This window comes from Cebidichthys violaceus, unplaced genomic scaffold (genome assembly GCF_023349555.1).
Source record: "Cebidichthys violaceus isolate CVI_PGR_0920_01 unplaced genomic scaffold, fCebVio1.0.p SCAF_7, whole genome shotgun sequence".
In the NCBI taxonomy this organism is placed as follows: Eukaryota; Metazoa; Chordata; class Actinopteri; order Perciformes; family Stichaeidae; genus Cebidichthys; species Cebidichthys violaceus.
Genome location: NW_027176927.1, coordinates 10,566,463 through 10,581,459, shown reverse-complemented (window position 1 = coordinate 10,581,459; position 14,997 = coordinate 10,566,463). Strand labels below are relative to the sequence as shown.

Here is a 14,997-nt window from a genome sequence, read left to right as displayed (position 1 = left end):
TGTAGCAGCAGCCTCAAAAACACTCCATTCAGTGCAGACAAAGCAGGACTGTACCTCCAGCTTTGCCTCATTGGTCCATCTCCTCACAGTCTTCACCACAGGCTTTGCAGATTTTAATTTCTGTCTGTAGGTTGGGAGAAGATGAACCAGACAGTGATCAGAGAGTCTCAAAGCTGCACGGGGGACTGAGCGATATGCATCCTTTATTACAGTGTAGCAATGGTCCAGTGTGGTTTTCTCCCTGGTGCTACACTTAATACGCTGTCTGTATTTAGGCAGTTCTTTGCTGAGGTTTGCTCTGTTAAAGTCCACAAGAACAATGAGCAGGGAGTCTGTGCTCCATGTTAGTTATCTGCTCAGCCAGATGTTGGAGTGCCTCGCTCACACAGGGCTGAGGTGGGACGTAAACACCGGCCAGAATGAATGAGGAAAACTCCTGCGGTGAATAAAATGGTTTGCAGACTATTAAAAGTGTTTTTAAGTGAGGGCTGCATGATTCCTTTAACACTGTGACATCCGTACACCAAGAAGCAGATTCTGCCTCCCCTCGTTTTCCCTGACAGAGTCGTTACGCAGTCCGCTTGGAAGCCCGGCAGATGTAGTGCGCTGTCCGGGTTGTGCTCACCAAGCAAGGTTTCAGTGAAACACAGGGCAGCGGATCTGCTAAAGTCCGTGTTTGCTTTGTTGAGGAGCAGCAGTTCATCTATGTTGTTGGTCAGAAAGCGGACATTCGCCAGATGGATTGACGGGGGCGCAGTTCGGAATCCCCGCTGACGCAGTTTAATGAGCGCTCCTGCACGCTTCCCCCGTTGGCGTCTCCGGTAAACTCCGAGGAGAGCCGTTGCTCCTCCAAATAAAAGCTCTGTAACGCTTTCTGGTTCAATGAAAAACGGCGAAAAAGTTTGACCTGTGGATCGACGGATGTTTAAAAGTTCCTCCCTACTGAATGTGATCAGAGAGGGAGAGCTGGAGACGAGACAAATAAACAAAAACAGAAAAACTACGAGAGAGCGCAGTACCGAGGCTGCCATCTGCGGCACCATCTTGCCATCTTGCATCTATGCAGTGTGAATGCTCTACATACTACATTTTTACATCATACTTCATATGGTATGTAATTTGGGATATTTACGTTTACAACTGTGAAATGGTCTACAGTCACCTAAAAACACAAATGGATGTTGTCATCTGCCATCTCAGGCTACATCTACACTACTACTACTATTCGTCTGGATGGACGTAAACGCATAAGTTTGGAAACGATGACGTAACACCCGCGATCGACTACCAGGTTAATTTAACACGGACAACTGACTACAGGCGTTGCTGACCTTGTTGTCTTTACTAGCAGCTGTTGTGTAGTTAAAGTCTGCATGTCTGCGGAGGAAACAGCTGTTATTGAAGCGATCAGTGAGCGGTGAGAGAGAGAGTGAGAGAGAGAGAGAGAGAGGGAGAGAGACCCGCAGCTCTGTAACTAACGTTAAGTCTGAAAAATAAAACTTTAAAACTTTCCACGACCTGTATCTGTTTGAGTTTATAGAGGAAGATTTAAGAGAAGATCTTAAGATCATTAAAGACTACTTTATTACTCTGGTTGCTTAGTTACAAAATAAGACAATCTACTTCCTGTTTACATCGGCGCATCCCCAGTGTACGTGAAGAGTCACGTGATATTCGTTTTCAGGCGTGTGGTGTGGACGGAGATCGTTTCGAAAACGATGGCTGAAACGCTGTGTGGACGGAGATTGTTTTCGTAGCCTCAGACTCAGCAAATGGACAACACTTAAGAAAAAGAGATTGGGGGGGGGGGGGGAGACAAAAAACAGACAGCTGGCAAACAAAGCAAAGGCATTAAGTGGCTGCTGACTGGCTCTTTATGCTTTACATGTGGCCGGGACATGGCTGTGTGAGTGTAAACCTAGTCTGGTAAATACACTTCCAGACTACACTGTGTGTGTGTTTAGGTCTCATCAGCAGGAGGGCTGTGCTGACAGCGTCTGTTCAGGAACACAATGGACCAGTTCTAACATGATCTAACCCCACCGTTTTAACACTCTAAAACAGGCTATTATACTAATCATGAAGACTTGAAATTGCATTACACAACCAAATACGGTTGACTTTCATTTTCACTTTTTCTCTGTGTGAGCTGTCACACTTGTTCTCTCTCTCCCTCAGTCAGTTAAGACTTAAACATCTATATAAATGAATGTGCATGACGTGGCTCAAAGCAGTACATCTGTCTCCTTAGTGTCTGCAGTAGGATAGGGTTGTTACAATAGAGAGCTGTAGAGATGACGTGTTTTTGTAGGCCAACAGGAAGTTAGCATTATACTGGTTCCCTCCACAAAAAGCCAATGGGATTTTTACATTCTAATTGTAGATTATTGCAGAAAAGAATCTCTGTTGCAAACAAATGTTTAAATGACACTTACACATTTTGATTATCAAGAAAATCTTCACAAATGAACACATGAGTTTTGAGGCGTAAATACAATCAGCAGAAGTAAAACGTTAACGTTAGTCTATAAAGAAACTCCACCATGGTCACATGACTTCACGTTAGGCTATAAAGGAACTCCACCACGGTCACATGACTTCACATTCGGCTATAAAGGAACTCCACCACGGTCACATGACTTCACATTCGGCTATAAATGAACTCCACCACGGTCACATGACTTCACGTTAGTCTATAAAGAAACTCCACCACGGTCACATGACTTCACTTTTGTCTATAAATGAACTCCACCACAGTCACATGACTTCACGTTAGGCTATAAAGGAACTGCACCACGGTCACATGACTTCATGTCACCACTAATATAAAAGAGGACTAGTGCTCTAGTGAAGGACGTTTGTTAAAACCGTTTGTTTTTTTAAATAACACCTAATAGCTTCAAACTACACAAGGTAGTTACTGACGTATTTTTTGTCGTAGAACAAAACATTAAAAATCGTTTCAGCTTCTTTTAACCAAACACCTCATTTCAGACATCTAACCAAAAACACATTGAAAAGACACTGACTTCAAGACGAGCAAACCAAAAGTGCAAAGATGCTGACTCATGATTGGGTTTTAGGACTCATTCCTGCAGCTCTCTAAGGGGCAGAGAGAGTCCGGGACCGACAACTGACTTGCATGACAAGTAGGTGCAGAATCTGCACCTGAATCATTTGGGTTAAAAAATACCTTGCTACCGTAAACTTGACATTATACTGAAAATAGCTACGTTACCAAAACACTAGTAGGAAACGTGGTGGCTAAATGTTAGAGGTTTGTGCATGCAAACTGCAATAAGCACCTGCCTAAACCGGATCCACTCAGCCCATTTATTTAAACACTGAAGCGTTAGCAGCTGCTAACATCCATCAATAAGAGCTCGGTCACACCAGCATCAGTGGATGTTTTTTTTTTTTTTTTTGCAGAGATAAAGTACTCTTTCATATTGAGTTCAACATTGTGTGACGCTGAGCACTTTACTCAGCGACTGGCCCGGTGGGCAGAGGTGAGGATGTACGCTCAACCAACAAAGGAGGTTTCAAAACATGTCTTCAGGTGAGGCCATGCAGTTAGACACCAGCACACATCTGCTGCTGCATTCAGACAAAGATTAGGAGAGCGAGTTAGGTCGCCACCGGCTTATCTCGTCAAGGTAGACTTTAGCTAACCTGGACCGACTCAGCCACGAACACCACCGAGGCTCAGCTCTGTGGTCTCCTGAAAACCTCCCTCTGACCTGTGGACCTTTCTCCAGTAAGACACAACATTTATGGTCTCAGTAAGAGAGCCTTTGCAGGCTTCTGATCTCTGCGTCCTTGTGAATGAATAATTATAGCTTCAGTAAGAACTGTCAGGCAGCTCCAATCTGACTTCAGATCTTTGCAGAAAACAGTTGAGCAACAAACCCGTCCTCGCTACGCAGATGTTCTACATCAACCAGCTTTTTATTTGTTTTAACAATCTCACAAACCAGAGCTGCAGGAAATGCAGCTACTGTTGGGGATTTTTTGCTTAGTTTGTTTTTGATATTTAGTTTTGTCCTGTGTCTGTAAGAGTGAAACTTGAATTCAGAAGGAGTACGTTGTATTTGCTGCTTCGGTGTAAGAATATTAGTCATATTCGTTCGAATAGTCATTTTGTCAGAAAAAGTTAAGAGAGCTTGTGTAACGTCGCCGCTCACATGCAATGCATCCTGATACATGTAGGCACAGCAGGCACTGCTCCGCAGCAGGAGAGATCCGCTTTCTCATTCAATACAGCATGCACTACAGAATCTATTTCTATTTCTTAAATCAGACACATAGAACCCTTTAAGGATTCACTTCTAGAAAGATACTATAGATCTCCTTTATGTGGCTTACAATATGTAATTCTCAACCTTCTCTTTGCATTATGTCAACTTAAGTACACAGAATGTTTGGATTTGTAAGCTTCTGATCACTTTAAAATTCTGGACAAAAACATTTCCTCCACAAGAATGTGACACGCAACACGACTAAACCCTTTGGAATAGCTTTGACTAGAAAACGCACTGCCCTCAGTTTAATCAGCTCTCAAGACTCACTTTTACCGTTGACTTTTCTATAATTATTCTTTCTGTTACTTATTTTCTGTACCTTCATCCATTGCTTTTACTTCTTCTGTTATTTCTATTTGTTGAATGTGATGTTGTATTTGCTTTCCTGTATTTATTCACGTTTAAGAAGCACTTTGTAACAGTAGTTTTGAAAGGTGCTTTGTAAATAATGTTGTTGACATTATTGTCATTATGATTAATATTCAATTACATTATAAAGCTTTAAAGCCCTACTAGCTCCCCTTAGATACTGTAATATTCATTGTATCAGCAGCACTGAGATCCAAAAGTCTTTCTCATGTTTGAGTGGACGGTTGGTACACTGCTGCTGCTCTAACTTGTAAAAGGCATGTCACTGCAAAACTTAAGATATGTGAGATAGTGATGAGAGAGCTGGTGTTTACATCTAGTGGAACTATTTGATCATTATTCTGTTGTTTTGTCTGCTCATGTTGTTCTTTTGTAGCAAGCTGTGGGCTACAAGTGCATGTCGATGAGCAACCCCATGATTAATAACTTCAAAAATTCTAAAGTCATGAACAATCCCTACAAGAGGCAGGTTGCACATTATACAGCTAGGTACTAAATCATGCTAAAATAATCATACTAATTGTAGGCTATGTCTGCTATACTAGCTGGTAGAGGGTTAATAGGTAACTACAGCAAGCCCCTGCCACATTAGCTAGTGTTCATGAGCGACAGCTACCAATAAGGAGTCATTACATTCCAATAAAAAGGTATGCCTTAAGTTAGCAGAAGATACCTGCTGTGGAATCTCATAAAGGGCTCAGTCACAAACACGTGGGCCTGTCGTTGATTGTTACATAATACTGACTGTGTGTTTGTTCCATTGCTTTGAGGATGGTTATAAAAGAAGAGCATCAGGTCTTAAAATTGAAAATGGTGTATATCCCCATGGGAGCATGAATAAGAAAGTGGATAAATATGTAGCGCTGTCGGCCAATGCACTTCCAGAAAAACGGAATGACGAGAGCAGGATGGCAACACTGCAGAGGTGTGACTGTCACTTTGGGCTCCTAGCAGTCACACTAATGTATAGGAGGTACTGTGGGGATAGATAACAGTTTGTTGCAAATGGAATATTACAGAGGACAGCTGGTGTTGCTTTTGTTTTACAGACACATGTACAGAATACATTTCAGAGAATCTATAGCTCTGTATCAAACCTTTGACCCAGCTGTAATTACTTTTTGAAGGAAAAGAGGACACAGGAAGTGAATAGGTGAACTGCAGATGGAAAATCTTTGATTGCACTCGTAAAAGGTCCCTCAAAAGGTCCTTATCTTCCTGTTTCTCAGTCACAGCGCAGCCCACTGTGAGCATGTCCATGACATCAAAAGTTTGAATTTAGATCTGTATCCATTTGGTAAAACTGTTGTTTCACTATGACAGGAGCTACATCCATACAAGTCACATGCTGACAACAGCTTACAGGCTAACTGGGTTGATATTCTACAATCAACCCACACATAATGGTTACAGGCTGGACTATGACATCATCTCCCTGTACACCTTTAAATGTGTTCCGTTTTAACAAGGAGAACACAGACTGCTCCATGGCTGTCAGAAGCTTTCCCAGGGTTCTTCAAGTCTACGACTAGATTGGAGTCAAGGATTTGAAGAGATCCAGAGTTCAATCCAGACCCTTTTGTGGCAGCCTGAGGGCATTGTGTTTATTCCCAGGGATGTCTATTGTGTGCATGTAAAAGGTTGCTGCTGTTATCTGGAAGGCAAAGCTTTGCTATAGGACTAGCAGGGTCCGTGTCTTTTCACTTGTCTCTCTGCCATTTCCTGACTGAACTGTGGTGCCAACATGTTCAGACCCACACACCAGGCCGATCAATTTAAAGGATCATTTTCAGTGTGAGGTAGGAGGATGGGGGTGTATGACACACCAGACGTGGGTCTGTGGGCAGATAGAACGCTTCAATCTTTCAATGTTCTCTGCAAATGCTACCGTCCTTCTGTGCAACATGATCAGGTATATTTAAATGAACACTGAGTTTTGTTATGCATAATGTATTAGCTAGACTGTGGCGGACCCATGTGGGGTCTGGAGCAACGTCAGCATCCCATGCCAGACCCGCTCTGAAACACAGAGCCCGTCTCTTTGAGCTGCTCTGTAGGTGGGTGTCATTGCCTCTCGTATTCATACAACTGTTGTGTTTGTGATTCGATTGTTTACTAGAGCCCAGCGGTGGAGGAAGAAGTAGCCACAGTAATATCACAGTGTACAAATACTCTTAATTAAAAGTAGAAAAGTATTAACATCAAAATATACTTAAAAGTATCAAAAGTAAAAGTATAATGCTAAATGGCCCATTCCATAATAATATAGGCGATATTGTTGAAACGTACAGATGTATTAACGTGTTTAATGTTGAAGGTGAAGCAAATTTGAACTACTTTATATACTAATACCATACAAAATACTCAAGTAAAGTACTAAACGTTCCACCACAGTTCAGTGCACCAGATAAATGCATTCTACTTCTAAAGTGTACAAATTGTATTCATTAGTTGTTTTGGAAACTTGGATTACTGCCTCGTCTGCACTGACGTTACTTTCATGAATTGAAAATGAAATGAGTGGTTATGTGAAGCTGAATGAGGAAGAACACCAGCAGAAAGAGACACCATGTGCTAACAGCAGGCATTGAGCTACATCATGTCAACAAACCAGGCTATGCTTCTATCAGCTGTACTGTGAACAAATAACCAGATAATGAAGTTGCTAGAGTACTATTTCATTTTGAACTTTAATAAAGAAAATCTTTTAAATTACAATGCGTCTATAACTTTCACGTTGCCATACTTGATGACCTGTTTGATAAAAGCAATGAGCTCACGACAGGTATGTTGTGATTCTACCACAGCTGAGGGAACGCTGTGAGAACCACAAATGAAATTCTATTCAGTCTTTGTGTGAATACATAACTATTAGAGACAGATACCTCAAACCCTGGTCACGTAAAAACCAAAAGCATCCCAATCCTATAGCTGGATAGATACCACTAGAGTTCAGAGAGGAGAGTGAACACACGCCTTAAACCAACTGGACAACTGCTACACCACACGCAGTATCTGTCTCACTCTGTCTCACTCTGTCTCACTCAGTCACACACACACACACACACACACACACACACACACACACACACACACACACACACACACACACACACACACACACCTCGTTTGGCTATCATCAGGTTGCTGTGTAGGATTGATCGGTGCAGGTGAACCTTAATGTGTATTTCTCAGGCGTTGGTGCATCATCAGCGTTCAGCACGCTTCAGTGAGCAAACTGACGATGCAGTTAGTCTTTGTCTTGAATGTTAAGAAGCTGCTCTACTGTATTTCCTTTATCAGATTTTTGAGGCTGTTAAATTAAGATCCAACACCACTAGCAGAGAACATCACACCACCTGCTAACACAAGCTGCACACACATGCGTGTGTGTGTGTGTGTGTGTGTGTGTGTGTGTGTGTGTGTGTGTGTGTGTGTGTGTGTGTGTGTGTGTGAGTGCTCACTATTGATTCATCCCTGATGCACCATTACTGAGGAAGGAAACAAAAGAGTTGAGTTAATTATTACGTCTGTGGCCTCCCTCACACTACCAACCTGTGTACACAACCTGCTGACTGTGTGTACTCTGCACCTGTTTGTTTTAGGTCATACACTCACTTGCGTGCACACTGATATGAAGTGCTTAATGAAATATGATAAAAATAAATAGTAAGACTAAGCGGACAGTGGGATGATGAACAAGTTACATATCACATGTGAGTTGATATCTAGACAACCCAGGACACACACACACACACACACACACACACACACACACACACACACACCTGTTAAGAGGTAAATGTGTATGAAGGACTTGTCCTAGCATTTTCAAAAGAGTGTTAACCACACACCTGTCTTAAGCTGCCTTCACACCCCACCAGGTGTTGATTAGCACACGGTTGTGCATCGGTATGGGAGTAGAACTTGCTGATGGCCCGTTAACACTCAACTACTGGACCTCTATTGTTGTCTCATGGCTGGGCTGTGCAGCTCCGGATCGCCGCTTACATGACTCAGCGTGACGTCGGGTTGCATTTCTCCAAAAATAGAATTGAACCTTTTAACCATCGCAGGTTAAAAGGTTAAATTCAGAACACATCTAGATTAAGGGATTGCCTCCACACGGCTCTCAACGTGAGGAGGGGCTGAGCCCTGTTTCAGACAGTGGCTTTAGAGGAAACTCTCCCTGAGATGAGGGACACTCTTGGGTTTTCAGGCCCAGGAGGAAATGTAACTTAAACTCTAGGTCTGTTACCATGGTAACCCATGGAGACTCTGCACACACAGCTGATGTCTGCCGTCACTGATGAACAAAATGTTTATAATAGTGAGCGAGCGGCTGTGGAAGGAGCGGTTGTGATCTTGTTTTAACAGCAGTTCAGTGAGTGTTTAGCTTAAGGTCACTGATGCTAAATTCATCTTGTTTGGAGTTTGGCTGTCCACCACTTGAGATCAACAAGAGACTATGAGACAGGCAGCCAAAAGAGAAATGGCAGCGAGTCTTGAGGCTTCCACACACACACACAGCGGAACAAACGGTAGTGAGTGACGATCAATGAAGTTAACAAGAAGAAGTTCACGAGGAGCCGCACGCTGTTCATCTTCACAATGTGTGACTCATCCTCCTCACACATGAATGCCATTAAAGCAGCGTCTCCATCGGTCTGTGGAGTAGTTATGAGCACAGCTTTGCTTCCTAGTGAGGACCTCAGTACTGTGACAGTAGACCCGGCTGACACCGAGGCATTACAGCGCTCACAACCACAAAGAAACAAGTGGGATTGACGGCAGTGCATTTGTGTTTGTTTTTTGTAACTACACCTAAATCCATGTTGCTGCTTCCAATGGCTGCTGATTGAAATGATGCAGCTGTTGACAGAGGAATGTCAACAGCTGCATATAGTTTATATATATGGGTCATTTCATGTCTCCATAGCAATATGTGTCACTATATAGCTGGTTTTCTGATAATGCCATAAATAAATAGTCTGGATGAAACATACAATAAGTGAAGAACTTTAGTGATGGAGTACGTGCTCGTTATAAGCAACGTAATTGCGTATCACAATATCTGAGTCTGTGAATAATCATGTTGAATTATCACCCGGCTCTTAAACGATTACCTGCACCCATTTGTCATCGTGTTGCTTTGAAGAGCAACACATGTGGTCTAATGAGAGCAGGAACAGAGGAGCCAGGCTCTCTTTTGACAGGACATGTGGCTGACATTGGAGCACTGAGCTCAGGTAGACACTGTATTCACCAGCAGATGAATACGCTCCTAATTCACTGTCTATGCTGCCAATAAGGCTTTCACAACTAAAACTTCTACAACTGTTGGAGACCTGACCTAATCAATAGTGTTGTAATAGAGACGATTACCTTGATGCCTGACAGTGCGCTCTGTGTTGAACTATTTCCATTGAGTGATAGACTCCTGCGGTCCAATGGGAAGGACTCGGTGTAGTGATTGCTCTTGAGGGGAGTCACACTTTAATGTACTTTGGAAATCAATTTGTTCCACAGTTTTAGTAACCTGGGGGAATCTGAGCATTTCATAAAGCTAACAGTGGATATTTATTGACTGATTGTCTTTTTAAACTATTTTTGGGCCTATAAATGAATTAAGTCTTCAGTTTTCATCAGCCAGATTTAAAAACAGACTTTTGGGAAGTAAAATGTACAAACACACAGACACAAATACGTTAAACGTTTGATAAAGTGTCTAGGTTTTAGTGTTGGTGTCTGGTGAGCTGGGGACCTCAACACCAACCTCTGACCCTGCTTCAGGAGGTTTTTAGTTTAGAGCCCACATCTGTTAAATGTGGCCCGTTGAGGGGTCGTTTCCCTCACATGACTCATCAATCCTCTGATCAACCAATAGAATGTCATTCATCTGAGTAGCAGTTCATTCAGCTGTGAGAACACATTGGTGCTCACTCTGCTGGTTTGAAATCATACCTTGTCATATTTGAATTATATGAAATATCTAAACCACATATTGGTAACACTGGCTCCATCGAGTCATGTGTCAGTGTGGCTCTAGTTCAGTGAACCGCTGAGCTGTGTCCCTCTTACCTCCGAACAGATGAGGCGAGAGGTGAGCTGGTAGTGATCCGATCAACAGTCGGGGACTTTCGTGCCCCCTGTCCGCCTCCTCCGGGCTGCTGCCGCCGGACTCCTGGGAGCTGTAGGCTCCGCTGCTGTTCGGAATGTTAATACCGGACTGGGGTCTGGTCCCGGAGCCCCCCGCAGACCTGGCCCTGGCTCCGTGGTGCTGGCTTGTGCTGGACGAGGCTCCGGAGGCTCCGGACGCACTGTACGCATGGTACCTCACACCCCCGGCGGTAGTCCTGCTAACATTACTGCCGTTGCTGCTGGACGAGCTAGAGGGCAGGTCCGAGCCGGAGTACGCTCTGGTCCGTCCGTTGGCAGCTGGATTAGCGGCCGGGCTGCTCTGCTTTGCCCCCATGGTAACCTCCAGTGACTCGGCTTTGAAATATTAAAGAGGCTCTCTGTGAGCCACTGCGGGACAGTGCGCCAGATTTACGCCTGAGGCAGATGGCTTTACAGGGCACACGTAACGTCGCTAGAGGTAAAGAAAAGCAGAACTAACTCTGCGTCGCTATGATCCAGTCGACATTTAGGAAACGCCAGTTGGGTGAAAAGTTGAACCGGCCAGCTGTGACAAAAGCTAGCGACGTGTGTAAAACTTTAGAAGCCGTCACCATTGTATTCCGTCAGCGGTAGTTGTGGCTGTGCCGCAGGTAACGTTGAACCCTCCTCGGTTGAGCCGCCGCCGTGGACCCGCTGAGCTCCGACCGCTGGTTCCTCCTCAGTGTCCGCTCCGCCATGGCTCCCGAGCGGCATGACAGAGTATAGAAACGGGCTCCTCGCACCTCCCCGCCTCACAACGCATTGCTCAAAGGAAGGAAGTGATGGGGGAGAAAGCCCCGCACAAAACCGTTTTATCAACGGCAGCAAGGAGACTCGGTGCAGGCTAGCTGTCAAGCCAGCTAGCTGAGCTCACAAGCATTTCCGTTGAGAAGTTTCAAAATAAAGCCGTTGCGGTGTTTTATATAGGCAACGTTCACATTCCAAATGTCCACCTAACTGAAGAGGGTAAATTAAACTAAAGAAGGTCGAATTTTTAGTTTTAGAGAATTGTTGTTACTTATTATTCCCATTTTGGAGTGTGTACTTCGTGAAACTGCTGGGAGATATCTCATATAGTGAGTAGAACAGTTCACTTCACAGAACAAACCAAGAGTCTACGTCCGCACTTAACCGAGTCTGTGAGGCTGCAGAGCCCTGCTTCAAGATACTGTCAGCATGCTAATATGCTCACAATGAAAAGATTTAAAATACTAGAAAGGTATTCAGAAGAGGTTTCGGCCCTTGGGCCTTCTTCAAGATCAACAATCATCGTAAGACACGTTATATGGGCCACACCCTAATGATTACATCACAATTAATGAAATTACTTTAAACTAAATGACAAGAGCAAATGCACTTTGGTGGTTTTCCTATACTGTTGCATGACAACCTGGAATTAAGATGGGTTTTTTATGTTTTATGTATGTTTATATTATGAACCTGCACAAAATAGTATAAATTGGTGAAGTCCAATGAAAAGATCGATATATATATTATACAATATTCATCCCTTTTGTTATGAAGCCCCTAAATAAGATGTGGTGATAACAATTACCTTCAGAACTGACATCATCAGTTAAATAACGTCTACCTGTGCGCAATAAGTGTCACATGATCTGTCACAAGAAAACACATTTAGAGTGTCCCACATGCCTATTGGTGAACTCCAAACATGTTTTGTATTTTTTTGTTCTGGCCCTGTGGAGTGTACTATGAGCAGATACTGTGGAGCGTTCCAGCCCCATCAGGGTTATGTTTTCTCTGTTGCCTCTCTGATTAATGTCCTCCTCACCTGCTCCATGACCATTGGTCCTCTGTCGGCAGTTTTGTTGTGGTGCCGTATTTTTTCCACATTGTAATAATGGATTTAATGGTGCCCTGTTAGATCATGTGACAGATGATGTGACACTTAGATTACACACAGGTGAACTTTACTTAATGATATGACCTTTGAAGGTAATCAGTAAAACTCCCCCAGGTAATTGAAACTGTGGAACAAATTGTTTTTCGATGTGCGCTAAGGTCTGATTCCCCTCACGTCGACTCACTAGACCAAATACTTTACGAGTGGCAGCTCAAAGGGTTTCACCCACAGTGGTCTCTCATTCAGTGGAACTAGTCTGTCTCACACAGAGCTCATTGTCATACACAAAGGGGAGGAATATCTATGCACGCCCAGTTTATGTGCACGCCACACTTTTCACTATTATTTGTCATTTAGAATTTTTGGAATCAAGTTTCATTTGACTCATTTCACTTCATCAATTATGTGTATATGTGTGTATATGTATATAAATATATATAGCAAAAGTTAAAGATCAGTTCTAGATGAACATCATGAACAAAACACTTACAGTCATAATCTAAATTCAATCCATGAGGCAGGCTCAACGTTTGCTATCATCTATTAAAATATATTCAGTATTTATTTATTCATAATCAAAAAGTTGTATGCAAAATGTTAATCTTTATATATGGTAGGAGACACAGTGGCTCTTGTTATTTTGAAGAAAATGAGAAATGCATGGAGCCAGAGTATGCAACTCTTTTTTCATACTCGTAATTGAAAATTTCAACATTGTGATTTTAAACAGGTTATGTCAATGAGCCACAATCCGGAATGTGAATGTGGCCAAAAGAAAACCTGTGAGTGCTCTCTGGTGGACAAACTATGAGACAGCCCCCCCCCCCCACTACCATTTCTCAATGACATATCTTTGTCTTTTGCTTTCTGGTTATTTACTGGCTTTTCTTGATGACAGTGCTACTTATTCTTCCATAGTACTAATGCACTGCAGCTTTTCGTGCAGTTGGTATGGTCAACTGCACCACACAACAATACCGTGCAGTCCTGTTTATTGAGATGAATAAAAGCATAATCCAAAGTAGATTACCATAAGTAACATTGATATGTTTGCAACATTGTGAGCAGTTCTGTAAAATATAGATGTATACATCACATGTAAACTGGCTGTAAAAGTAATTGTATAATCCGTTAGAGAGAACATTGAATTGTAACTGAATATGAAGTTTCTGGGTTTTCTTGTTGTAGGCCCCTACAAGATGCCATATATACATCTTGTATGCATGGCAACTAAAGTTAATTAACCCTGTAATGAACCATGCAGCCATATCATCATATCATATAAAAAACATCTACATACAAACTAGCAATGAATGATATTTCACACATTTGAAGTTGTCTAGTGTTTGGCAGCTGACTGAAGGAACTGCAGAACACACTTCATGTACAAACACACTCAGATAGATGATCTCTGGTAAATGAAGGTCAAGTCAAGCCGGCTCAGGCTCAGTCTGCTGCTTTGACCAAACACTGGATATCAGAATTCACAGTGTGTTTACAACGTTACATGATGCAAAGTTCATTTCAACTGCATCTTTCATTACATAACAACTTAATGACACACTTTGCTCCAGACTGTATACTCATTTACATTTATATTATTATAATTATGTTTTCAGTTTCTAACTATAGGAATCTTCCATCTTGTACAACTTGATAAGGTCTTTTGCAATTTGCATCGGAAATTTACTATTTTATGCAACAATTTCACTGCATTGGGCACTTGAACTATTGTATATTCTGGGCAACCTGATCTCTAAAATCATTCTCCAGAACGGAAGTCATGCTCTTATTGTGAAATCAGAAGGGACTATTTTTGGTCTGATGGTAGTATATATAATATGGAAGATTGATAGGTTTGGACGTTCGGCGTCGGCTGACGTCAGCAGCGCAGCAACGTCAATAACACCAGAGAGCCTCGCGCTACTTTCATGGTCTTCCTCCTGAACTCATCCTGATGTTTCTGAGTGACAAACAACATGCACTCAGGTGTTCTGTTGGCATGGTTTGGTTTTGCTACCATCTTGTATGTGCAATTACATTCACCAAATATTGTCAACAGTTACTGCCTTCAAGTCACTACTTAGTCCTTTTCATTTTGCTTCCTGTAGATGGAATCTGGTGCAGAGTGATTTTAAATCATGAAACAAATTGATATGATTACTATATAAAAGTGGCTGCAGGTATTATGGCATATGTAGACCTCAAATGAGGTGACGACTGTAAAGATTTCTTGTGAGCAACTGAACACATAATAGTAAAATGATGTGTTTATGATTTTACAGTTATGAATAGGGCTATGCT

The 14,997-nt window shown here is 42.5% G+C and overlaps 1 protein-coding gene across 1 annotated transcript in view; it reads right to left on the bottom strand.

Annotated features, from left to right (window-relative positions):
* Positions 1-11,661, bottom strand: part of znrf2b (zinc and ring finger 2b) — a 29,743-nt gene extending 18,082 nt beyond the window's left edge. The window contains exon 1 of the mRNA XM_068736135.1: positions 10,752-11,661. Within this exon, the coding sequence (XP_068592236.1) occupies positions 10,752-11,145 (394 nt within the window). The 5' untranslated portion in view covers positions 11,146-11,661. The remainder of the gene's footprint in view (positions 1-10,751) is intronic.
* Between the last annotated feature and the right edge of the window lie 3,336 nt (positions 11,662-14,997).